The 27,757-nt window shown below is 35.9% G+C and overlaps 1 protein-coding gene and 1 pseudogene across 2 annotated transcripts; both read left to right on the top strand.

Moving 5' to 3' along the window:
• The first annotated feature begins 7,001 nt into the window (after window positions 1-7,001).
• LOC147644628 (uncharacterized) lies at window positions 7,002-9,195 on the top strand. The gene is made up of 3 exons (XM_086826072.1): window positions 7,002-7,917; window positions 8,665-8,738; window positions 8,810-9,195. Exons 1-3 carry the CDS (start codon window positions 7,205-7,207, stop codon window positions 9,193-9,195), a joined length of 1,173 nt encoding a protein of 390 aa, XP_086682198.1. The 5' UTR covers window positions 7,002-7,204.
• An 11,228-nt stretch (window positions 9,196-20,423) lies between these two features.
• Window positions 20,424-24,095, top strand: LOC147644629 (uncharacterized; annotated as a pseudogene). The gene is made up of 3 exons (XR_015270197.1): window positions 20,424-21,114; window positions 21,679-21,752; window positions 23,710-24,095. The product of XR_015270197.1 is annotated as an uncharacterized LOC147644629 (transcript).
• The last annotated feature ends 3,662 nt before the right edge of the window (window positions 24,096-27,757 follow it).

Consider the following 27,757-nt stretch of genomic DNA (forward strand, 5'->3'; position numbering starts at 1 on the left):
ATTCAGCTGGCTGCCTGTAGATGGCGCAATAGTAGGGGCACTTGGAAACGCTAAAAAAATAGATATATTCGCCACCGCAGATAAGCTATCAACATCAAAAGTAGTCAATAACCGAGCTGGAACCTCAGCGCATGTTGTGTAAAAATTTGGGCTTAAACGGTTCAGCACTTTTCGAGTCTATGAAGGATGTAGACACGAACAGAGCATTTTTATATATATAGACTAGCTGTACCCTGCCACGTTTCTCTGTGGCATATTGTGGTTAAGAGGGCACTTCTGAATACATTAAGGTTATGGCAAAAGCATCTTCCTGGCATAAGGTGAAGAAGGCAGTCAGAGTTGTCGTAGGCGGATTCAGGACATTTTCTTGCACATTTAGTTCTGTGAAATATACAAGTTGACCATTCTCCAAATTGACTGCCAAGTAAACTACAGCTGGATAGCGTTCATGAATTGGGAACGAAAAAATTCGCAATGCAGCCTCGTTGCTGCTTATGGATCTTCCAGCCTGGTATTGAGAGATTTCATCGACAACTCGTAATGCATTGCTGTCACCATTTTCTGCCTGAACACCAAAAACTGCAATATTGCTGCCTTTATTCACGTACTTGCAGATATATTTTATCGATTTCACGGAATTGCAATATTCTACGTTGATGTGCGCTTTGTATGATTTTGATAATAGTGGTGAGTATGGAACCACCCAACGACTGTCTACCTCAATATCACCAATTCTCATGTTTAAAGTTGCCGAAGTCCCTCCATCTTCAGTTGACCGTCTCCTATACAAAGGATATCCATCGTCCCCTGTTACGGTGTTGGCTGTAAATGCTCGAGGATATCGCTTGGAACACTTCCCGTCTACCATTCATGGTGAACATGGGTTGAGGGTACCACAAGGGCCAAGGGCCAAGGCAAATCCGTATCAACCTCGGCCCGTGGAATCTCAGCGCATATAACATCGTCGATTTCGTCTGGAGTAATTTTATCATACAGCCAAATCAGTATGTGCGCATGCGGCAATCCTCTCTTCTACCATTCTACTGAATATATCCAGCACCACACAGATCCAAAAACTCCATGTTTCCACAATGAAATCCATCAGTGACTTAAGCTTTGGGCTGTGATGTCATGCCTATCCCTATATGATTGTCCTGGAAATAACAGCTGTACTATCTCGTCCCAAGCTGGATTGCATGTGAAGGTGATAAATAAATCTGGACGGCCGTAGCAACGAACATATGCCATGGCATCTTGAATGAATTGCATGAATATGCATGTGGCGTGGACTACCTATGTATGAGGATGGCAAAATCGTGAGCTTTCAAACGTTAGTTGTATTACGGTCATTCATCACAGCATACCGCAAATGGATATATTCCTCGGACCGAAGTTTCGTCTGATTCAATCGAAGGAGCCTGACAGTATATGCAGACCTGATGCATCCGGTCAATAACGACATTGCAATTCGAGCTGTAATCAACAGTTGGATTATATCTGAATGCAAGACGATTGTATTGCAGGTTTTGATCTGCTGCAAACTGTAAACGCACTTCAGCTACCCTTGCCCTGTCGTACATTATTTTGAGAGGGAATCAAATCGATTTCTGCAGAACGCGACTGCCTAACTCTCAATCGTTTTCGCTCAAGCCTATCTGCTCGTCTTTCTGCTGATTCCTCGTTGTGCATCTGCATTGCCCGTTCTTCGTCAGTCATATTCGTAATCTTACGTCTGTTTGCTCCTGTATTGCGATGTACGACGACCCAAACTCGACTTCTTGGGTGGCATGACTTCGTTTCTTACTGAACCTGAACAAAAAAATAAAATTTTTATCTCCAATTTCTTCTTTCAATATGTTTTGAATGTTTGACAGGAAATGCTTTGATTCAGCTGGCTGCCTGTAGAGGGCGCAGCAGTAGGGGCACGGGGAAACGCTAAAAAAATAGATATATTCGCAACCGCAGATAAGCTATCAACATCAAAAGTAGTCAATAACCGAGCTGGAACCTCAACGCATGTTCTCTAAAAATTTGGGCTTAAACGGTTCAGAACTTTTCAAGTTTCTTCTTTCAATATGTTTTTAATGTTTGACAGGAAATGCTTTGATTTGCTTGTAGAGGGCGCAGCAGTAGGGGCACGGGGAAACGCTAAAAAAATTGATATATTCGCAACCGCAGATAAGCTATCAACATCTAAAGTAAACAATAACCGAGCTGGAACCTCAACGCATGTTCTCTAAAAATTTGGGCTTAATCGGTTCAGAACTTTTCAAGTCTATGAAGGATGTAGACACGAACAGAGCATTTATATATATATAGATTTAATCCACATGATTTGTATTAAGTATATGCCAAACTTACATACGATTGAAAAGAAAAATGTATATATACAGGGGGGGTCAAAAGTATTTACACAAATTCACAATTATTTTCACCGCCAAACTTATTTTTGTTATTATTCTTGTTGCTGTTGACCGATTTCCATTAAATTATTTTATCGCATTAATTGATCTATCAGAAACAAGAAGAAATCGAAAACAAAATATAACGGTTCATAGGACAATATTAAAAGCAAATGAAAATATGTCTATTTATTTTGGATATAGCGATCCATCATCGATACCTAAGCAAATTTTATAAACCATTAATAAAGTAACTTATGGATTGTCACTAAAAAAAAATATTACATTTTAATAGTCAATTAATATTAAACTCAAGAAATAAACAAACATTACACTGTAGATGCATCTATTCTTTTACTTATAGCCTTTTTCAATGAACCGTTAACTTTCCAATTTTTTTTGGCTCGCTGCTGCATAGATCAATCTACGCAATGAAGGGAAAACGGTCAAAAACAACACGAAAAACAACTATAAGGAATTTGGCTATGAAAATGGTCGTTGTATAAATACTTTTGACTACCTTTGTATATGTATATATAAGTTAACAGCCTAGTTTCTAAAATCGTTGACAAAGAAGATGCAAGCTCAGTACATATGGTGCAACCGGGTGAAGAAACCAGAAGTTCAATTTACTACCAACTCAAACTTCCGGATTTGTATTCCCACGATCGCTATCCAAAAGATGCAAGCTCAGCGCACGTGGCTTACCATATCTAGGGCATCTGCCAATGGGGAAATCAATGCATTGACCAATGGTAATTGGAAGCGGCCAATAGTTACAAATCGTCATAACCGGCTAATGAGAACAAAGAACGTCAGCGGAAAAACCAAAACATCAGCGGAAGTAATGACGGCGGCAGAGACGGTGACAGCGATGGAGCAGCAAGCAGCCTATATAAACGATTGTTAAGCTTAAGCAAATTTAGTTCATAATCCAACTCAAAATAATATAGATTATTTTTTAATAAAAAAATAACTAATAATCTTTACCTGGCGCCCGAACAGGGACCTGGTTATAATCCTCGAAAAGTGCAAGTTCCGCGTCTCGCGTCGATCGGTAAAAAAATCCCGAAGTTCGGTATAATAACTCCGCCTGATACGCGAAAAGTGAAATCCAACAACGTGAACCGGAGGAGCGAAAAAACAGTCGCTACCCCTATTTCAAAGGACTTGTACCTGGAGGAAAGACCAGGCCATTTATTATCGCCGTGATCCCTTAAGTACCCGTTCGGAGGGAACGTGAGAAAAGGTATAATGGAGGCCCCCCAGTAGACCCACACTCGAGAGGAATCGCCGCAGAGTGGGACAAAAAGGAACCCGCCAAGTCTATCGTCACGAGAGCACGCCGAGGAATGTTATTACTGTAAGAATAGTTTTAAGTACACTTGGAAAAAATAATTACACTGAAAAGAAATTAACAAAATTCCAAATTAAGAAATCTCAACAAAAGTAATGATCAAAATTAAAAATCAAAATCTTCTATCAATAACACTGAAAAGAAATTAACACAATAAGCGATTAAGAATTCTCAAAAAATATAAGAAAACGAAATTCAAATTATTTACTAATTATTTAAGATCCAACTTTTGAGTGAAAACAAAATCAAAATCCTTTATTAATTGTCCATATATCAAAATGACCGAACACGACTTAGTTGACAGACTCTCAAACCTTACAGGACCTTCTTCAAGCACACGACTAAACGCACTATTTATGACAGAAAGTGAGATTGAGGAAAAAATTAAAATAGTTCTAGAGGAAAACCTCGGTAACTTAGTAAAGGAAATTTTAAATCCGAATAAAGACTTTTCTAAATATGAAGTTCAGGAAATTAAGAAAGAATTTGCACACAATTTAAGTGAGTTAGATAAATTACCAGATATTGTCCGATCGCTTAGAGATTTTTCAGGAAACAAAACTGAATATTCATCATGGAAAAAAAGTTTCACTAGGGTATTAAAACTCTATGAAAATAAAATGGGTTCACCTAAATATCTCGGAATCCTTTTGGCAATTCGCAATAAGATTATTGGACAAGCAGACGCCGTATTGGAGTCATACAATACTCCTCTAGACTGGACAGCAATTTCGAAATGCCTAACGGCGCATTTTGCCGACAAACGTGACTTAAAAATATTAGAATATCAACTTTATGCCCTTAAACAAGGTAGCAACACCATAGTTGACTTCTATCAGACAGTCTATCAACAACTCTGTCTAATTTTGAACCAAAGTAACTTAGATGTCTCACAAGAGACCGTGAAATCTTTGACAGTCATGTACCGAGAAAAGGCTTTGGATACATTTGTCAGAGGCCTGAATGGCAACTTGTCACAATTGTTAGCCATTAAAGAACCACATGACTTAGGGCACGCTCTTCATCTATGCAGCCTTCTTAAGAACCAAAATACTAGAAATAATCAGACACCAAAAACCCCTTATTTTGGAAATTTACCAATATTACCCCCTAAACCTCCACAACCCTACCGTATAGTACCTACAAAGCAAAGCTTTCATCCACACCTATACCATTATCCGAATCAGTCGCCAATAACATCCACAAAGGGAAAACCTCCACTTGCTCAGTTTAATCAACCCAAACCGTACAATCAGACTTTTGCAGTTGGATGATATCGTAACCAAACTCATCTTACTTTGGAACGATTTAATTTCCACTTGCGTTTCATGTTCTTTTACTAACATGTACTCCGCAAACAGCTCAAAATTTATTTTTGAAGCTGTATGGAAACTGAGGACTCTTTCAATCTGAGGTAGCAGCGCCTGGCCCGCTTCATGCAAAAATTCACCAGGAATCCTTAGAGCTGCTCCCTCATTCGTAAACATATATTGAAGGATACGTCCCTTGTATCCATCAATAAATTGTTTTACTTGTCCATCTAGGGGTCGGGTAGCAAAATATTTATGTTGTTCTGTGCGAACATGGTGATGCCATTGCACATTAAGTGGAAGGTTCTGCTGACAGGAGTTGCAGAAAATTCCTTGCATGTCGTTAAAGTTGTTGTTGTTGGCATACATTTTTGTACTGATGGTGTTGATGACGATGATGGTGATGAAGATGATGAAGATGATGATGATGATGATGATGATGATGATGATGATGATGATGATGATGAATTTGTTTTTTGATGATTGTTTTTTGTTGATTGTTTTTTTGTTGATTGTTTTTTGTTGATTGTTTTTTTGTTGATGGTTGATTGTTTTTTGTTGATTGTTTTTTTGTTGATGGTTGATTGTTTTTTGTTTTTGATTTTTATTTAATTTAATATTTTTTTTTATTCTGTTCTGTGCTTTTACACTTTGCACTTTTGCACGTTTGCACTTTATAAATTTTTTAATAAACTTTATAAATTTTTAATAAACTTTTAAAAATTTTTTAAATTTTTCCACTCTGGATAGATCAAACCGCCAACTAGAAGTGATTCTTAGTACTCAACTAGTTCATACGCGGACCCACGAAAATCAGAAAATGTATACCAAACACTTGACATTTTCTTACCCTTTCCATCCTTTTTAAAGCCAGCTCCGCCTTCACTGAGAAACCGTTACAAGTGTATCCCTTTCACCCACCACCCCTATTTAGATAAGCTAATTGTATATGTCATCACACGCATTCGAACAACTCCAGATGCAATGAGTGTGGGAAAACCCCTTCCTCCCATCCTTTTTCAAGGAGGGAATTGTGTGTTTCTCTCAAGGAAAATCACATCCATCCCTTTTTTAAGTGAGGATCGTGGGTGAACGTCCACGTGCGTGAACATGATCGAGCAGAGCGTGGGCGTGGAATTTTTCATTTCACCCCCGTCCCTTTTTTAAGTGAGGATTGAGGGTCAACGTCCAAGTGTGCTCGAGGATCGAGCAGAGCGTGGATTTTTCCGTTAGCACCCTTCTCCCATTCCACCCCCGTCCCTTTTTTAAGTGAGGATTGTGGGTCAACGTCCACGTGCGTGAACGGGATCGATGCGGCCCAGGATCGCTGCGGTGCGACCTTTTCAATTGCCTCCCCCGTCCCTTTCTTTCAGTGAGGGTCGTGGGAACGTACACGTGCGCTCTGGGATCGCTCGGGATCGCTCCCCTCCCTTTCGCACTCGTATCCACATCGTTGTTGGGGCGCTTGAACACTTGTTCACAAGTGTCCTTTTACATACACTGACCCTAATTAATTGCATCTTTATTACCCCCATCCATTGACAGGTTGACAGCTAACCCTCATTAATTGCATTTTTATTACTCAAAGCAATTAAATGTTTTGACAGCTAACCCATTAATTGCATTTTTATTACCCCTTTTGCCGACATCAAAGGTCCCGAAAATCCCGTTTCTATACTACTCATCACCCACCACATATTTACTTGAGGACTTGAAGGGTGATCCAATTCAAGGGGGCTTCTATAAACAAGAAATAAAAAAAACAAAATTCCCTAATACTTATCTTGTTGAAAAGATTCTGAAACAAAAAGGTGATTATGTGCTTGAGCGTTGGCTAGGCTTTTCAAAATCAGAAGATAGTTGGATTCACAAAAATAAAAATTCTATAATAAAAAAAAAAAAAATAAAATAAAAAAAACAAGCGAGGTCATAGAACAATTAAAATGTACGCATTGACGTCATTGCGTGAAATGGACTAATGTATATAATGGAGGTTATAAAAGGGGTGGGCATTTCAAAAAATGTTCAGTTTTCGTCTATTCGTTCACGCCAGCCAATTTCTGATCGTCTATTTGTTTGTGTGTGTGTGCAAAAAAAAAAAAAGAAATAAATAAATAAAAAAATAAAAAAAAAATATGTCGTTTTTGATAATATTTTTTTTAATTTCACTAATGAATCCGCTTGTGAAAATGTTACCGGTGCCCAGTGAAATGACGATTATCGAAAACCCATCCAATTCGAACAATTCAATTGGACTATTCATCAATATGCCGAAATTGAAAAAAATAATAAAAATAGATTTGAAATTTGAGATCTTGCAAGATAGTCATATTTTTATGGATCTTCTAAATAAGACTAATGATGGTGATGATACTGAAAAAAATTTAAAAAGTGAAGTCAGTGAAAAAATAATTAATACTAATGATAGTATTAATGAAAACTCATCAACTGCAAGCACAGTTGAAGAAAAAATAAAAACAACAACAACAACAACTACTACTACACCTACAACATCATCATCATCAATATCAAACCCACCTACTTTGATAAGTAGTGTGGGGGAGGAGGAGGAGGAAGAAGAAGAATCAAGTACCCCAACATCTACAACAACATCTACAACAACATCTGCAACTACAGCAACATCTGCAACAACAACAACAACAACAACAACAAACCCACCCAATCTTTTTGATATTATTACTAAAGATACAAATGTTGAGAAAATAGAAAATAAAAGCATAGGAGCTGAAAAATCTCAAAAAATGGTTTTGGGTATCAATGATAGTGAGGCAGAATTTCAAAACGTAAGTCGAGTACCTAAAATAACTAATACATCTCAAGAAATAGTGTTGGGTATCAATGATAGTGATACCGATTTCGAAAGTTTAGGACGAGTTCCAATAAAAAGAAATGCAACACAAAAATTTAAAAACACTACAAACATACATAACTCTGAAGTAGAATTTACAAAAAGAGCAATAATAGAGAATTTTAAAAACCAATTAATTGAGAATGAAAGGAAAATAGGGGGGCATCTGGATTTAGGAAGAAGGGGGTTAAATAGATTCTTCACCGTAACATATAAAAGTGCTACGGTAGGTGTTAAATGTCACTACAATAATATATATAGAAGATCACATGCTAAACGTAGGAATACAAAACATATAACTACCCACCACCACCAACGAAAATCTAAACGAAATATTAATACCCCCCTAGCAACATTAAGAATAAATTGCTTTGAATTTGCTGAAGTTTTAACACATTCAGTAATACATGCAGAGAGACAGAAAGATAGGAAAGTGTATGAAAGAATTTCGAAAGATGCTAATCTTCTTTCTATACAAGATAGTAAACGGGAAGAGATAGGAGATGTAGAACCAGGATATCTTAGCGATGGTCCGCAAATAAATGAAATAGATATCGAAACAGCACAAAAAATTAATGGAATATATTTGAGAAAGAGAAATTTAGAATCTCAAATGCTAATTGAGTATTTAAATAAAAAAGAAAATGAGATTAGTACAGACAAAATTCTAATTAATGGAATTAATAACTTCAAAATAACTAATAGTGATAATATATTCTGATTGAGTAGGGAAATACGTTTATTTTTGCAGAATTTAAAGAAAGAAGTTGCTAATACTATTTCAAGTGGAGTACAAAAACGTGAGTTGAATAATTTATATATATATATATAAAATAATATTTATCTATACTAATAATATTTATATTTTCAGAATTTCAAAACCTTAATAAAAAAGAGGCTAAAGACAACACTCTGGTTTTGTATGATGAGCATGATAACGATGATGATGATGATGATGATGATGATGATGACCACGATGTGAACATTTTCGATGAGGATAATCCAGAGCCATGCATCACAAGATCACCTAGTGAGGATGAAACTATTCTTGTTGAAGGTGGAATAAATAATTATGTACAAACTATACCCTTTAATTTAGATAAGGATAATGATGAAAACTTAAAATCAATTCCTTTAAGTAATGATGATGATAAAATCTATATATTAGAGGGTGGTATAAATAGTTATGTACAAACTATACCACTAAATATAGAAGAAAGTAAGCAAATTGAATGTAATTCAAAGAAAACATTTTAATTGTTCTATAAAATAAGAATTTTATAATGCTGTTTTGATTCGAAATATTTGGTTTATACATTACCTTAAATTAACCTTTTAAATAAAAAAACCCTTGTTTGTTCTATAAAATGAGAATTTTATAATGCTGTTTTGATTCGAAATATTTGGTTTATATATTACCTTAATTTAACCTTTTAAATAAAAAAACCGTTGTTTGTTCTTTAAATTTATAATTTCATTGTTTTATTTATAATTATAGATTACATTTCTTCTTCTTTTTCACAATTTAGTAAATTTAATTCTAATTCTGTATAAAACATTTCAAATGTACAATCATCAATATTTTTTTTAAATTTTTCTATTTCAATATCTTGATTATTATTTCTATTAGGAGAATTCTCTATTTCTTTTATTCTTTGCTCGTAAACATAAATATTTGCATTTATTTCATCAAGTTTATTTTCTAATTTGTTTTCTTCTATTTTATAATGTCCATATTGTAAAGTATTAATTTTATTGTTTTGTATAACGAGCTTTGTATCTTTGTGACTGAGAACAACTTTTTTACATTTAACTGTTGATAAAAGATGATTTTTAGATCTAATCATTGACATAGATCCTACCACTTCCTTTTCCGAAAACAAACATTTTTTAAAACTATTAAAAGTTAATTGATCAATGGCACTTCTTTTAACTCCCTTTGATTTTTTCACTGTTTTTTTCAGAGATGTCATTAATATTAGATGACTTAAAGGCATATATTTTTGATCTTAAACCAACAAATTCAGTCATTGGTCTTCCATTGAGTTCATCTTTAAAAAATCCCAACCTCTTTTTATTAGCTTTAGGGAAATTATAGAGATTTAATAATTCATCAGAATAGTCTGATGTATCAAACTTCATCTCAATATCATTCTGAATATCTTTATAAAAATCTTCAATATTAATTGTGTATATAAAAGAATCTGTATCCATATAATTTAATTGCACATTTTCATTATATTTAGGTTTTATGTAATTATAATGAAAATCATACATTTTCCATTTTGATAAATCTAATACAGCAAAACCTAAATATAATGGTTTATTGTATAACACATTTAACCTTTTCATTTGAAAAGCAAATGGAAGTTGGCCTTTGAAATAAGAGATCTAGCACAATGTCTTTTAGGACCAGGAGAGTCTAATGGTGAAGCACTTTCCCATTCTGTAATTAAGTTTACATCCACTCGTTTATCCACATTTTCCATGGTTTTTCCAAAGACAGCATTATTTAGAAGTTTAAAAAAATCTTTTTCAAATGCATTTTTTGCATTAGTTCTATGGAATGTATTCAAGTCAATATATGTTTTTAACCAAGGCTTCTGAAAGAAACGAAGACCTCTATGGATTTTTGTTAGAACTAAACCATTTTCTATACACTGTTGAAGATTTTTATAATGAATAATATATTTCTCTTTATCCCTTAAATCAGCAATTAATTTTTTAATTTTATCTGTTTTTGTTGGTATTTGATTATTACAACAAAATGGAAGATCATTGTGTTTATTATGTAATTTAAAAGGATATTTTAAATCTACCTCAAAAATGTATCCATATTCACTATCATCTCCAATCTCTGAAATATTAATAGTATCAAGTGATTCCCTTGAAACCCATTCAAAACCTCCATATGGTAAAGATTGTGACTTAGCCCAACCATATAAATTATTTGCATCCAAATAAATTAAATATGATGATTTTTGAGTACTATCAAAATTATCAACATATTTATTATTTGCTTTAGCATATCTACATGTGCATTGTACTAAGCCACCTCGAATACCACTTTGAATAAATTTATACTGATCTATATCAGTTAATAAATCTAATTCAATTTTAGTACATTTCAACATAGCTTCCCATGATAAACCTGGTGTTGTGAAAAAATGTGCTGGATCAAGTGAATATATTTTAATGCAAAGTTTTCGGAAGTTTTCAAAGACATCTGTCATCAATAAAACATCTGTTTTTAAATATAACTCTAAATAATCTTTTAAGTTCTCACATGAAAACTCATTCCAAACCTCTTGCGCATGTGTGTAATTTTCACTTGAACATTCATTCTCAGTTAAGGAACTATAGAAAGCTTCTCTAGGAGGTAATATACTTTCTTTTAATTTCTCAACTGAATCTAAATATTCATATGGAAATGCACCCTTTCTTCGCATAAGCTTAAACTGATTTTCATTTGGGAAAAATGAATTTGTGATTTGCATTTGTTCACTATCCAGGTTTGAAGCTAATGTGTCTAATGCAGAAGGCATAAAACGAAATGAGTCTAGAAAACGGATTTCAAAGTTTTCACCATTACTTAAAGTTATAATTTTAGATATTGAAATGTATTGCTCCTTATTTAATGGAATAAGCTTTATTTCACCAGGTATGAGAGCCAAATCTTTTACAAATAGATGACAATCATACCTGGTGAAATTGTGGAAGAAAACAGGAAAAAATTTTGGGACTTTATATTTTAAATTGCACTCATTATGTGCTGCACCCCTAAATTTTCCTGTGAAAACAGTGATCTCTAACTCTATCTAATAAAAGAGGAGTGTTACATATATGACAATTAAGACATTTTTTAAAATCTTCTTCTTTAACATCAGACATAATTATAGGTACATTTTTTGAAATATGATTTTCATATATAAGTGTTAAATTTTCTATAAGAGATAGGAGGAAATTCATTCCTGAGTTTAATCTAGTTTCTAAAACAAACTTATCTAAACTATTATCATGTGCACACTTTATATAGTATGCATATGAAATAGGCTTATGAATATTTACTATATTTAAATTTAATGTTTCATTGACATTAATTGGTTGAAGGATGCATTCAAAATCAGCGTATACTGTGAATGGTATCACTTCCTTTTGAAAATTCTTATATTTTAGAATTGCATCTCTTGGGTTTGGTAAACGTGAGACTTTTTTACCACAGACTTCAGAGTGTCGGTTGGCAGCCTCTTCACTCAACGAATAATTCAAACAAATTTGGCAAAACCATTTCTTTGACTTATCTCTCGAAACTTGAGAGGAAACCAAACTAAAATAAAGATTAAAAAAAACATATAAATATTTTGAAATTTAAAACAAAAAGACAAACAAAAAAAATATTAATAATACACAATACATATTAATAAAAATGATATTAATAAAAATGATATTATAAAACTACTCACTTTGATAGGTTTTTTATCCAAGTATAATGTGCTTTGCATCCTTCCTCTAATAACAACATATTTATAGTATTTTTCCTCACTTCAGGGGAATAAAATATGGGTCCAAAAATAGCTCCATCGTCGAATCCAAAAAGTGTTATGTTTATTTTTTTATTTTTTTGTATAAATTTATTAATGTCCGAGGGTTTAAGAGGAAATTCCAATCCACTGAAATTTAATGTGATCCCATTGACTCGAATGAGATCATCATTTATATTCACTTTATAACTTGTACACCTGCTTGCATTTTTATTAAGATTACTTAATGCAGCGATTAAGCTCCACTTAAAACAATATTCATCTCTCAGGTTTTTAACATTGTTTATCGCTTTTTTATTTTCTAAGCAAGAGGGTAGTCTGATATATGATGATCCTCTTAAAGGTGAATATTTATTTATATTCATTTCCAATCGATTCAGATGAATCAATGTCCATCCACTATCCCTTTCTTGGAATTCCTCCATCCTCACCAAAATTTTCTCCATGTGCTCCTTATATTCATTTTCAATATTGGAGTAGGCGGTGATTATTGTCATTTTATTTGAAATGACTTTATTTCCTCGCATTCGTTTTCTTCCTTCAAGAGCGCGTATTTTCCGAAAAGTTCAAAGTTAATTTTCACTGATGCATAACTCTCCAACAATGGATACAAGTGTGGAAGAAAAGCTTCTCCTGCTTCCTCCATAAATCACATCATTATTAGTATTTTCATATAGATACTGAATAATCCTTCCTTGGAATCCAGATCTAATTTTTTTAATTTTTGAATCCACTGGCTCGATGACATTTCTTTTGTGCTGCTCCGTCCGCAGATGATGGCTTCACGAAATGTTAGCTGGCAGGGTAATGTTGCACTTTTCGCAGTACTTATCCATTTTGATTTGTTTTGTTTTGTTTTGTTGTTTTTATACCCTTGCAGGGTATTATAATTTCAGTCAGAAGTTTGCAACGCAGTGAAGGAGGCACCTCCGACTATATAAAGTATATATATTCTTGATCAGGATCAACAGCCGAGTCGATCTAGCCATGTCCGTCTGTCCGTCTGTCCGTCTGTCCGTCTGTCCGTCTGTCCGTCTGTCCTTCTGTCCGTCTGTCCGTCTGTCCGTCTGTCCGTTTCTACGCAAACTAGTCTCTCAGTTTTGAAGCTATCTGAATGAAACTTTGTAGTTAGCCTTCTATATACTCTCACTCGTATATATGTCGGAACGGGCCGGATCGGACGACTATATCATATAGCTGCCATAGGAATGATCGGAATATTTTTACAAAAAAATTTTTAACTTTTTCAGTTTTCAATAGAATTGGATCAAATTTGAGATATAGCTATTTTACTATACTCTTCAATTTTGCATAAAATTTTATGAAAATCGGACTACTATATCATATAGCTCCCATAGGAACGATCGAGATATTAATACAATTAAATTTATAACCTTTTCAGTTTTCAACTGATTTTCATCAAATTTTAGGTATACGCATTTAATTTAAGTCTTAAATTTTGTGGTAAATTTCATGAAAATCGGACGACTATATCATATAGGTGCCATACAAACGATCGTTTGATGTGGAGGAAAAATGCAAATCAGTGAATGTAAAACTGCAAATATAATATGTATAGGTGAATGAAATGAAAGCAGGTATTACTTCATTGTTTTTTAACACAAAGATATATAATTTGTATTGTATGGTTTTTTATTCATAGAAGTTCTATCTGCAAGGGTATATAAACTTCGGCGTGCCGAAGTTAGCTTCCTTTCTTGTTTAAGTATTATTTTGCAATGTTATTCTTTTTCACAGGTTCGCACAATGATTTTATGTGATACACTCAACTCGGATAGTTTTATTTGATTTGTTTTGTTTTGTTGTTTTTTAAGTATTATTTTGCAATGTTATTCTTTTTCACAAGTTCGCACAATGATTTTATATTGTTCCACTCAATTCGATTTCACAGGTTCGCACGACGATTTTATGTGATACACTCAACTCGGATAGTTTTCTTAAACTGAACTACTTTCTACATTTCTCCTTAACACATAACTTTTTTGAACACTTGGCATGTAACCGTTTTTCCTTCATAATATAAATGTGTGAGAAAAAAAAAACGTATTTGACTAAATAAACGATCTCATTTGTTTTTGTGTATATTCTGTTAGGAACCACCACCACCACCACCACCACCCCCCTCCACTATAGAATTGAAACATTTAAGATTACCCTCCCCTTAACTTAATACAAGTTAGAAGCACCATACTTCAGATATTCACGCACACTTTCCCATCTAATTCTCGCTAATGCTCGCTAGAGGGGGAAGTTCTCGAAGTTCTCACAAGATCACTAAAGACAGGTTACACTAACAGATATCATCTACAACCCTAATTGAATCAACAAAACGGATACGCATAATAAAACAACTTCCCCCTCCTCCCCCTTCTACTACTCAACCTAAATATCGTTTTACAAATTCGTACGCATCACAAAACACCCCTCTCTCAAACTCCTACACTCCCTATTCGGCTAAAGATTACTCTAAACAACCACACATTTTTACGCATGAGAAAACACCCCTCACACACACACACCTTTGGAGTGAGAAAAAAACAAGACAAGACAAGACATGACAAAACACCTCACCCACTTTCACCATTTCTTTGGGGTGATCCTCACCCTCCCACACCCTTTCTAACTTAATTAAGTGACCTTTTTATGCTAATTAGGTCATTAAGACACCTGTGTGCAACCATACGTGACTTTTTAGGGTCACCCCCACACCCTTTCTAACTTAATTAAGTGACCTTTTTATGCTAATTAGGTCATTAAGACACCTGTGTGCAGCCATGCGTGACTAATTAGGGTCACCCACACCCCCTTTTTTGACATGATTTATTACCTAGTGAGCCAGGATCCGTATTATCTTACTACTGAAATGCTCCTTGATTAAACATTATATAAAATAGGTAAAAGTTTTTGTAATTGTTGCAGTCAGAGTTCAAACTTGAAACGAGGTAGTGGTATTATCAACAAAATAATGAACACACTTCCATTTGAAGCACATATTCCTGGTTATAATTTTTGTGGACCAGGCACAAAGCTAGAGAAACGATTAGCCCGAGGTGATCGTGGGATAAATCAATTGGATGAAGCTTGTAGAGTACATGATATTTCATATTCACGAAATAAGGATCTAGCTGATCGACATAAGGCTGATGCAGTATTAATAAATAAAGCGTGGGAACGTGTTGGATCAAAAGATAGTAGTATTGCAGAGAAAACAGCAGCATACTTCGTTACAAATATTATGAAAACAAAAAAGAAATTCGGCATGGGTATGAAGAAGAAGAAGGGAACAAAGAGAAAGTGTAAGAAGAGGAGGAGGAGATCAAAGGTAAAGAGTTTTTCAAATGTTATCCAAACAGGAATTCGGGCATTGAAAACTCAGAAACCACTAGATCTAATGAGTGCAATCAAGGTTGCACGTAAAGCAGTCAGTAAATCAATTGGTAGAAATAAAAAAAAATTAAGATTCCTCGTGTCATTAATGTACCGAAAATTGGTGGTTTTTTACGTATTGTACCCATTTTCACTGCACTAAGTGCATTAGGTAGTCTTGGCTCTGCTAGTGCAGCTATTGTTAAAACTATTAATAATGCAAATATGGGGAAAAAACAATTAGAAGAGAGTAAACGACATAATGCAAAAATGGAAAGTATTAAGGTGGGTGAAGGTATGTTTCTAAAACCTTATAGAAAAGGTTATGGATTATATCTCAATCCAGTTAGAGGAAATCCAAAAAACTGATTACTAAGCTACCTAAATAACCGCTTTCAAATTTTGAAATTTTGAATTTTGCTCAAAAGTATATTCCACAATTCACAGGTGTGATTATGAGAGACTTACTACCAAAATCTCCTTGGAGAAAAGAGTCAGGAATTTTAAACCTAGATGATAGTTCATCAAATGGAACACATTGGGTAGCTTACAACAAAAATAAAAATGTATACATTATTTTGATAGTTTTGAAATTTACAACACCCAAAAGAAGTTGTGAAATACTTGGGGAATAATATTAACTATAACTATGAGAGAAAACAAGCCTTTAATAGTACCAACTGTGGACACCTGTCCCTCCAATTCTTACTCTCTATCCCCCACTAACTTTTTCGTTATGGTCAAGTGATTTCTCTATGATTCTCTCTATGGTTCTTGAAACTCCCTCCCTATTTTACATGCTCTTAGCTGTTATGATTGGTCAATTCTAAATCAAGAATGCGATAGAAAAAGGAGGGTTAGTTTACCTTAAGGTATTAAAACTCAATCAAAAGTTATTTCAACTCACATTAAAAAAACCACCAGTAAACAGTCTCAACCTAAAAGTGTTAATCTAAATCATCTCGCACACGAAAAAAGAAAAGAAAAAACAATAACAAGAAAAACAGTTAAAACAACTAAAAACAACAACTACAACAGAGATAAAACAACTACAAACAACAGCTACAATAGCTACAATCAACAACAACAACAACAACAACAACAACAACAGCTACAATCAACAACAACAACAAGAAGAAACAGCTGAAAATGGTCAATCCGGAAATGATGAAGGTACTCAAGGATTTTAATGGTAACCTACCAAAACCTCTCTTAACAAAGACGAAGATGGAATCGGATGTGCGCTACCCTATTCAACGAGCTCAACGTAAAAAAACCAGCTTTGGAATGGCCCTCGCTCTTGAACTTGAAGAGTATATGCTGTACTTACCGACACGATACTCGACTTTAGATGATTCGACCATTGAATATATAAAAGATAATATGTTTTGTATTATTAAAAGGAATGATAACAACCTCTATTTAGAATTAAATAAAGCTTAAAATGTATTCATTTTTAATATTATTAATGTACTTATTTTCTTAAATAAAAATAAAATTTCATTAAACTCAAAACACTTTGTTATAAATATTTAGATTATACTACATTTTCCCCCAGTAGCACATGAGTATCAGAGAAAACTACAACAATGAAGCGAAATCTTTTAGAACAGTTGACGAAAAGTAGGAATTCATTAAAAAGAAAATTTGATGAATTGAAGCAAATAAAAAATGAGAACGTATCAAATTTGGAGGAAACATTTAAACCCATTACAGAACCTTTACATGAATTACTAAATGAAAATAAAAAATTAAATAAGGAAAAAAGTATATTAATAATACACACAATGTTAAGACTGAGTTCAAGAAAGAGAAAATAAGAGTATCTAAAAGTAATAAAAGGGTACAGGAGAGAGTAATTGAAAGTGATAGTGAGAGTGATGCTTACTCAGAACACTCTCATATAGATGAATCTGACATTTCTCATCTATCTCATATAGATGAATCTGACATTTTAAAACAGTCTCATATAGATGATTTAAATGAAAGTGTATATGAAGAAACCGGGGTGAAGTATAATATCAACATTAACCAGTTAAAACAAGAAAAGATTTTAGATAATAGTTATGGACCAAGAGAAGAAAATAATATTTTAATGTTGGGTAATAGTACACTTAAAATTTAAAAAAATGTAATGAAATTAGGAAGTGGAAATTTATGGACTCTATCAACTGGTTTATACTCTTTAATTTTTCATAACAGTCCTAAGGATTATACTAAGAATGATTTAGAATCATATAGAAACATTTTAATTGAAACAAGTGCTCACAAAAGAAACTATCAACCAGATGGTCAAATAAAAGGAAATCGTTCTAAAAAATATTCTTCAATTATAAAACCATTAATATCGTCGTCTTCAGTAAATGAAGAATATACTGGTTCTGGGTATATGAGACTACAAAAATTACCACCAAATTATGTATATTGGGATAATGTTAATGAACTTGTTGAAAGATTGCAACTCTTAATGGCATCAAGAGCTGCTGGTAATAATAACCATACTAATGAAATTATTTCAATAATAGAAGAATTGCGTGAAGAAAAAATAATATATTAAAAAAATGGAAAACATTTTCTCATTTTGTTTAAAAGTAAAGTGTCTATTGACAAGTTTGGTCACTTTTCAAATAATAGAGATTATTCCTCTCTTTTCAAAAGGGAAGTTGAGAGTCTTACAGGTTTAAATCTAGATACTGATGGTCACATAAATGTTCAGAAAAAAAGAATTAAAAACTCTTCAAAACCAATAAATGGAAATGATTTGGCTATTAAATTTTATGTAGATGAGAAAATTAAAGAAGCGAAATCACAACAAATGGAAACTATAACTAAATCATTTCAACTAAGACATAAAAGAGTATCAGAGTTGGAAAGTAAAGTAATAAAAATGGTAACTCAAATGGAATATATACATAATACATTAAAAGAGCTTCTTAATAAATTGGAAAATCTTAACAATTTCATAAACCGAAATTTAAAAATACCCGCACCAATCATTCGCTCTGATCAGATGGAAATAGATGGAACGATACTTCAAAGTAGTCCATTTTCACGTCGTAAAAACAGAGAAGAGGTCTTAACAATTAATGTGGATCATACATAAATATACCGTTCTTTCATTATTTATTTTATAATTAAAATGACAGTTGATAAGTTTGGTTGTTTTTTAAATGAGAAAGAGTACTCAAGAGATATAAAAAAAAAATATTCAGAGGAAACGATTCAAAAATACCCTACCCCTCATTCATGAAAATGATATTGCAACAAAATTTTATGTTGATGATGAAATAAGTAAACTAGTACAGAATACATCTAATGAAATTTCTAAACAACCACAGAAACAAGAAATCTTTAGATCAAGGCCTCGAATCAATAATATTGAGGGAAAAGTGGGTGAAATTTCTAAAAAATTGGAATTTCTCTTGAAAACTATTAATAAGATAGTAGAGGATATAAATGAAATAGAAAGTAACATTTTCAATTATATCATTGCACCGACCGCAGTTTTAATAAGTGAAACTGAATCTTTAGAGAAGAAACCATTTGTACCAAATAAAATAAAGTCAAGAGTAAACGAAATATTGTAAATGAGTTACATCGACCATCATTCAAGAATTTTCCAAGACGTAGAGTTATAGTAAAGGGTATTAATGATTTATGGCATGCTGATTTGGTTGAAATGGGGGAATATGCATCTTCGAATAAAGGGTTTAGGTATCTATTAACAGTAATCGATACCTTTTCTAAATATGGATGGGGTGAAGCAATAAAATCAAAAAATGCAGAAGAAGTTACAAGAGCTATGGAAAAAATAATAAAATCTGGCCGTGGAGTACCAAAGAATTTACAAACAGATAATGGAAATGAATTCTATAATAAACAATTTAGAGATTTAATGAAACGATATGAAATTAATCATTACTCAACATTTAGTACTCTTAAAGCATCTATTGTAGAACGTTTTAATAGAACACTAAAAGAACTTATGTGGCGTGAGTTCAGTTTTAATGGAAAATACGCATGGCTTCAAATATACAAAGAATTGATTAATAATTATAACAATAGGAAGCATAGAACAATTAAAACGAAACCCATTGATGTTAATGTTAAAAATGAAAAACAGATTTTGATGAGATCATACAATCATCTAAAAATATTCACAAATGGAGAGTTTAAAGAGGGGGATCATGTACGAATAAGTAAATATAAGCATGTCTCTGAAAAAGGTTATACTCCAAACTGGACAACGGAAATTTTTCGAATTCGGAAAGTACAAAATACATCACCCACCACATATTTACTTGAAGACTTGAAGGGTGATCCAATTCAAGGGGGCTTCTATAAACAAGAAATTAAAAAAACAAAATTCCCTAATACTTATCTTGTTGAAAAGATTCTGAAACAAAAAGGTGATTATGTGCTTGTGCGTTGGCTAGGCTTTTCAAAAAGTTTTCAGTTTTCGTCTATTCGTTCATGTCAGTCAATTGCTGATCGTTTATTCGTTTGTGTGTGTGTGCATTCGTTCATTTATCAAAAACAAAAAAAAAAAAAATATATATGTCGTTTTTGATATTTTTTTTAATTTCACTAATGAATCCCCTTGTGAAAATGTTACCGGTGCCCAGTGAAATGACGATTATCGAAAACCAATTCAAACAATTCAATTGGACTATTCATCAGTATGCCGAAATTGAAAAAAAAATAATAAAAATTGATTTGAAATTCGAGATCTTGGAAGATAGCCATATTTTTATGGATCTTATAAATAAGACTAATGATGATGATGATAGTGAAAAAAATTTAAAAAGTGAAGTCGGTATAAAAATAATTAATACTAATAATAGTATTACTGAAATCTCATCAACTGCAAGCACAGTTGAAGAAAAAATAAAAACAACAACAACAACTACTACACCTACAACATCATCATCATCAATATCAAACCCACATACTTTGATAAGTAGTGTGAAGGAGGAGGAGGAAGAAGAAGAATCAAGTACCCCAACATCTACAACAACATCTACAACAACATCTGCAACTACAGCAACATCTGCAACAACAACAACAACAAACCCACCCAATATTTTTGATATTATTATTACTAAAGATACAAATGTTGAGAAAATAGAAAAAAAAGCATAGGAGCTGAAAAATCTCAAAAAATGGTTTTGGGTATCAATGATAGTGAGGCAGAATTTCAAAACGTAAGTCGAGTACCTAAAATAACTAATACATCTCAAGAAATAGTGTTGGGTATCAATGATAGTGATACCGATTTCGAAAGTGTAGGACGAGTTCCAATAAAAAGAAATGCAACTCAAAAATTAAAAAACACTACAAACATACATAACTCTGAAGTAGAATTTACAAAAAGAGCAATAATAGAGAATTTTAAAAACCAATTAATTGAGAATGAAAGGAAAATAGGGGGGCATCTGGATTTAGGAAGAAGGGGGTTAAATAGATTCTTCACCGTAACATATAAAAGTGCTACGGTAGGTGTTAAATGTCACTACAATAATATATATAGAAGATAACATGCTAAACGTAGGAAAACAAAACATATAACTACCCACCACCACCAACGAAAATCTAAACGAAATATTAATACCCCCCTAGCAACATTAAGAATAAATTGCTTTGAATTTGCTGAAGTTTTAACACATTCAGTAATACATGCAGAGAGACAGAAAGATAGGAAAGTGTATGAAAGAATTTCGAAAGATGCTAATCTTCTTTCTATACAAGATAGTAAACGGGAAGAGATTAATGACTTCAAAATAACTAATAGTGATAATATATTCTGATTGAGTAGGGAAATATGTTTGTTTTTGCAGAATTTAAATAAAGAAGTTGCTAATACTATTTCAAGTGGAGTACAAAAAGGTGAGTTGATTAAATATATATATATATCTAATATATAAAATTCTCGTGTCACAGGTTTCGTGCCCTTACTCCTCCGAAACGGCTTGACCGGTTTTGATGAAATTTTTTGTGCTTATCCGGTATCTATGAGAATAGGCCAACATCTATTTTTCATCCCCCTAAATGTTAGGGGTAGTCCACCCTTAGCGTTTCCAAGTGACCCTACTGCTGCGCCATCTACAGGCAGCCAGCTGAATCAAAGCATTTCCTGTCAAACATTCAAAACATATTGAAAGAAGAAACTTGAAAAGTTCTGAACCGTTTATGCCCAAATTTTTAGAGAACATGCGTTGAGGTTCCAGCTCGGTTATTGACTACTTTTGATGTTGATAGCTTATCTGCGGCTGCGAATATATCTATTTTTTTTAGCGTTTCCCCGTGCCCCTACTACTGCGCCCTCTACAAGCAAATCAAAGCATTTCCTGTCAAACATTAAAAACATATTGAAAGAAGAAATTGGAGATACAAATTTTATTTTTTGTTCAGGTTCAGTAAGAAACGAAGTCATGCCACCAAAAAAGTCGAGATTGGGTCGTTGTATTCGCAATACAGAAGCAAAAAGACGTAAGATTACGAATATGACTGACGAAGAACGGGCCTCCTTCCGAGAGACTGAGCGGCAGAGAGCAATGCAAATGCACATAGAGGAATCAGCAGAAAGACGAGCAGATAGGCTTGAGAGAAAACGATTGAGAGTTAGGCAGTCGCGTTCTGCAGCAATCGATTTGATTCACTCTCAAAATAATGATCGCGACAGGGCAAGGGTAACTGAAGCGCGTTTACAGCTTGCAGCAGATCAAACCCTGCAATACAATCGTCTTGCATTCAGATATAATCCAACTGTTGATTATAGCTCGAATCGCAATGTCGTTATTGGCCAGATGCATCAGGTCTGCATATACTCTCAGGCTCTCAAATTCAAAAACGAACCAAAAAAATTGTGTTGCGCTTCCGGGAAAGTGAAATTGCCTCAACTTGAAGCACCACCAGAGCCTCTGCACTCTCTATTCGCTGGATCTACTGCTGAATCGAAGCATTTCCTGTCGAACATTAGGAAATACAACTCTTGCTTTCAAATGACGTCATTTGGTGCGGAAATTATAACTGCGCAATTCATGCCAACTTTTAAAATCAAAGGACAAATCTATCATAAAGCCGGTTCCCTGCTTCCGTTCCAAGACAGCGAACACAAATTTCTTCAAATGTACTTCATTGGTGATGATGGAGATGAAGTAGATGCACGTTATGGAATCAATAAATCGCTGAAGAGGCCAATTATTTCGCAGCTACAGAATCTTTTTCACGAACGGAACAATTTGGTGCGTTTATTCAAAACAGCAATCGATATGATGCCTTCGGATACCCATAAAATTGTCATTCATGCAGACAAAACGCCTGCTGGAGAACATATCAGGAGATATAATGCTCCAACTATAGACGAAGTGGCAATTGTCATAGTCGGGGATCAGTTTCAACCTCGAGATATTGTTCTCCATCGACGAAACGATCGATTGGTAAACGTCGCAGAAACTCACCGTTGTTACGATGCTTTGCAGTATCCACTAATCTTCTGGGATGGTGCCGATGGATACCATTTCAATGTGACTTATTTCTTATGCGTTCAACCACAATATGCCACAGAGAAACGTGGCAGTCCATTTGGAGAATGGTCAACGTGTCTATTTCACAGAAAAAAATGTGCAAGAAAGAGTCCTGAATCGGCCAGCGACAACTCTGACTGCCTTCTTCACCTTATGCCAGGAAGATGATTTTGCCAGAACCTTGATGTATTCAGAAGTGCCCTCTTAACCATAATATGCCCGTGCGAAGCCGGGACGGGCCGGCTAGTATATATATATATATATATATATATATATATATATATATATATATATACTAATAATATTTATATTTTCAGAATTTCAAAACCTTAATAAAAAAGAGGCTAAAGACAACACTCTGGTTTTGTATGATGAGCATGATAACGATGATGATGATGATGATGATGATGATGATGACCACGATGTGAACATTTTCGATGAGGATAATCCAGAGCCATGCATCACAAGATCACCTAGTGAGGATGAAACTATTCTTGTTGAAGGTGGAATAAATAATTATGTACAAACTATACCCTTTAATTTAGATAAGGATAATGATGAAAACTTAAAATCAATTCCTTTAAGTAATGATGATGATAAAATCTATATATTAGAGGGTGGTATAAATAGTTATGTACAAACTATACCACTAAATATAGAAGAAAGTAAGCAAATTGAATGTAATTCAAAGAAAACATTTTAATTGTTCTATAAAATAAGAATTTTATAATGCTGTTTTGATTCGAAATATTTGGTTTATACATTACCTTAAATTAACCTTTTAAATAAAAAAAAACCCTTGTTTGTTCTATAAAATGAGAATTTTATAATGCTGTTTTGATTCGAAATATTTGGTTTATATATTACCTTAATTTAACCTTTTAAATAAAAAAACCGTTGTTTGTTCTTTAAATTTATAATTTCATTGTTTTATTTATAATTATAGATTACATTTCTTCTTCTTTTTCACAATTTAGTAAATTTAATTCTAATTCTGTATTAAACATTTCAAATGTACAATCATCAATATTTTTACCTACCTACCTGGGCCGCCAGCCGATAGGGTGCACAGGGGGATAAACGGATGACTGCGTCATCTGCCGTAACTGTGTACACCATCGGTAGTGCGACTATACTCTCCAAGCGAGGGCGGCTGGAAGCAGGTCCCCAGTCGAGGCTCGACCGGGGATGCTGACCAATTGTAGTCGGGCGGACCTAGGCAGTCTTTAATTAGCCTCCCCTCAAGTCAGGTGTGTGATGCGACCCGTGCACACTGACTTTCAGGTTCGCAGCTGAGGGGTTAAGCCAGCTGTGTCTGCACGGAGCCTTCCCAGGGCCGGGCAACCCTGGGTCGTAAGTGGCCTTGCCGCAGTTTTGGGGCGAAGCTGCGGTCGACCTTCTTCAAGCCCCAAACCCCCTCTGGCCCGCTGCGCTTGCCAGGTCGAGCAAAGCGGGCGTTTATGAAATGAAAATGACTACAAAAAACCGAGCTTCGGAACTCCCGGGAGAGGATAAACCCCAAACAATGTCAACGAAGGACGAGAAGGAGATGCAGAGGCCGAGACTGGTCGCTGCATCTCACATTGCATCGGAGACCGACGGAGACGAGTCGCAATCCGAGGGGAGAGCGAGTAGCACTCCCCAATCGAAACACACAGGTGGGGCTCAGCTGAGCACCACCTCAGAAATAGCAAAAATGTCTCACCATCAGAGACGAGCGAGGGTCAACAGAGCCCGCTTCGTTCTTGGCAAGATAGCCAAGAATGAGGCTGAGGGCAAAACGGACCCTCGGGATGCCGAGGACAAGGCCAAATTCCTTGCGGAGATCGCGGAATTTGAGCAATACAAAGCGGCAAACCCGGCGGCGTTCCAGCCCTCGAAGGCAAAGCGAATTCGCTCACAGGAAGTGAGCGAAAGCGCGCCTAAGAGAGCGAAGGACCCACAGGGTAAGCCGCGAGCGACAAACTTTGTCAGCCAGGCAAAGAAGTTTAGCGAGGTGGCCAGAGACAGTCTGGCTATGGCACTGGTGGACGAGCTCCATGACGACGGTCGCCTGCTGTCGGAGAAGTGGGAGGAGATCGAGGCCAAGTTGGCCGACATGGTGACCGACAGGTTGGTCAGCATGCCGACCGGCCCCATCCCCTCCTTCGACTCCTCAGACGTGGTCAGAGGGCACCGGGTCATCAGGTGCGACGACGGGTTCTCCCGAAGCTTCCTGGCGGAGTGTGTGGCAAAGATTAGCGACACATGGGCTGGCCTTAAGATTAGGCTAGTCCACGCCAGGGAGATCCCAAGGAGACCCAGAGCTCGCATCTGGTTACCTAAGGGCCAAACTGACCATGCAAGGGTGATCGCCTGTCTGAAGGCCCAGAACCCAGATATCCATACAGAGGACTGGACCATCCTCAGGGCAGAGCAGGTGATGAAGGCGAGCCAGCCTTTCCTCCTGCTGATTAACCAGCAATGTCTGCCCCAGCTGGAGGCGAACGACCACAAGGTCCGGTACGGCATAAGGAAGGCCAAGATTAAGGTCTTCTTGGCCGAGCCGGACGAGATTCTGGAGGAAGTCGATGACACCAACAATTTGTTGGACGACATGGTCATCGACGACAAATCTCCGGACGCCACCCCCACTAACATCGATGTCGAGAATCGTGCAGATTAACCTGAAGCGCAGCTCGCACGCTTCAGCTAATCTCACGATCCTTCTAAGGGAGAGGGATATCGACATCGGTCTGATACAGGAGCCTTGGACCAGGGACGGGCAAGTCGCTGGACTGAGAATCCAAGGATACACACTACTGTGCACAAACTCGGATGGTAGGTCGAGGGCTTGCATTGTAATCAAGAATCATTTTAACGCTTTTCTCTGTCCCAATCTCAGCACACCTGACCTAGCAGTGGCCAGATTCGTGGCGGAGGATGGGAGCGGAGTCACTCTATCATCAGTGTATATGGCCCATGACGAGCCGGCCCCGCCTGAGCCGGTAGTCAAGCTGCTGCAATGGGCGGAAGTGACGAAGACGACCCTGGTGCTCTGGTGTGATGCGAACGCGAGGCACACGCTCTGGGGTAGTTCGGAGACTAACGAAAGAGGTGAGTCACTCTTTGACAATATTATATGTAGAAATGTAACGATATGCAATAAGGGTAATACCCCCACCTTTATCTTTCCGAGCACGGAAAACTTTCAAGGTTGGGAAGAGGTGCTAGACCTCACATTACTTATAGAACAAAATAAATACAGGGTCGAGAACTGGAGGGAAAGATAACATTGCAGAACGAGTTAGGAAGGCAAGCATTGCATTCTACTCCTGCAGGAAAATGTTTGGGAACAAATGGGGACTGCACCCTAAGATAATTCTATGGCTCTACACTGCAGTGGTACGGCCAATTCTAACATACGGAGCTCTAGTATGGTGGCCGGCACTAACTAGGGCTTACAACAGAACGAAGCTGACACGGATACAACGGGCAGCGAGTGCGGGAGCAGTGGGTGCAATGCGCTCATGCCCCGCGGCTGCTCTCAACGCTATCCTAGATATAATGCCGATAGAGCTGTTCGTGAAGGACACTGCGGCACAGAGCGCAGTAAGACTGAAGGCGAGCAATTGCTGGAGGGACTACGGCGCCGGGCACGGAAAGATCCTTGCAAACAGCGGCATTAACACAGACGTTAAGACCGACTATATGATCGCGGAAATGAATTTCGGGAACGCATTCTCGACATCATACCCATCAAGGGACGACTGGAGTAGGGGCAGAGTAGTAGTGGAGAACGAGGTGTCCCTCTACACCGATGGCTCAAAAATGAGCTGCGGCGTAGGGGCTGGGATCTTCGCTGAAAACTGGGGAATTGAAAAGGCTTTCAATCTCTCTAACTCAGCGACGGTCTTTCAGGCTGAGTTACTAGCCATAAGGGAAGCAGTCGAACTTTCCTTAAGGCAGGAACTCAGGGGCAAAAGAGTTCGAATCTACTCGGATAGCCAAGCGGCTATAAAATCCCTATCTGCAGTAAAAACAAATTCAAGACTAGTGGCAGAATGCAAGAAGGCCCTTAATAGACTTGCCGACAAAAACACGGTACAAGTGACATGGGTACCGGGACACAACGAGATCCCAGGTAATGAGAAGGCAGACGAACTAGCCCGTGCAGGCTCGGCGGGGCTAAGCTCTGACTTCGAGTTACCGATCTCCCTAAACGCGATCCAGACAAGGATCCATGACCACTTTAGACAGATAGCCAGTAAAGAATGGCAAAGGAAGAGCGATCACAGAAGGTCAAGGGAATGTTGGCCGAGGTACGATAGGAAGCGAACCAGGGAACTGCTATCCAACAGCAAGCGGGATATCAGTAGGTTCACG

The sequence above is a fragment of the Drosophila serrata genome, unplaced genomic scaffold (assembly GCF_035046125.1).
Source record: "Drosophila serrata isolate PLE 108 unplaced genomic scaffold, ASM3504612v1 contig_128, whole genome shotgun sequence".
NCBI classification, from domain to species: Eukaryota; Metazoa; Arthropoda; class Insecta; order Diptera; family Drosophilidae; genus Drosophila; species Drosophila serrata.

Excerpts from the sequence above, each read along its gene's own strand:
- LOC147644628 (XM_086826072.1), top strand. The coding sequence starts at position 7,205 with ATGTCGTTTTTGATAATATTTTTTTTAATTTCACTAATGAATCCGCTT. Across the intron at positions 7,918-8,664 it reads AATACATCTCAAGAAATAGT|TAGGGAAATACGTTTATTTT; the intron begins GTTGGGTATCAA and ends ATTCTGATTGAG. Across the intron at positions 8,739-8,809 it reads TTCAAGTGGAGTACAAAAAC|AATTTCAAAACCTTAATAAA; the intron begins GTGAGTTGAATA and ends TTATATTTTCAG.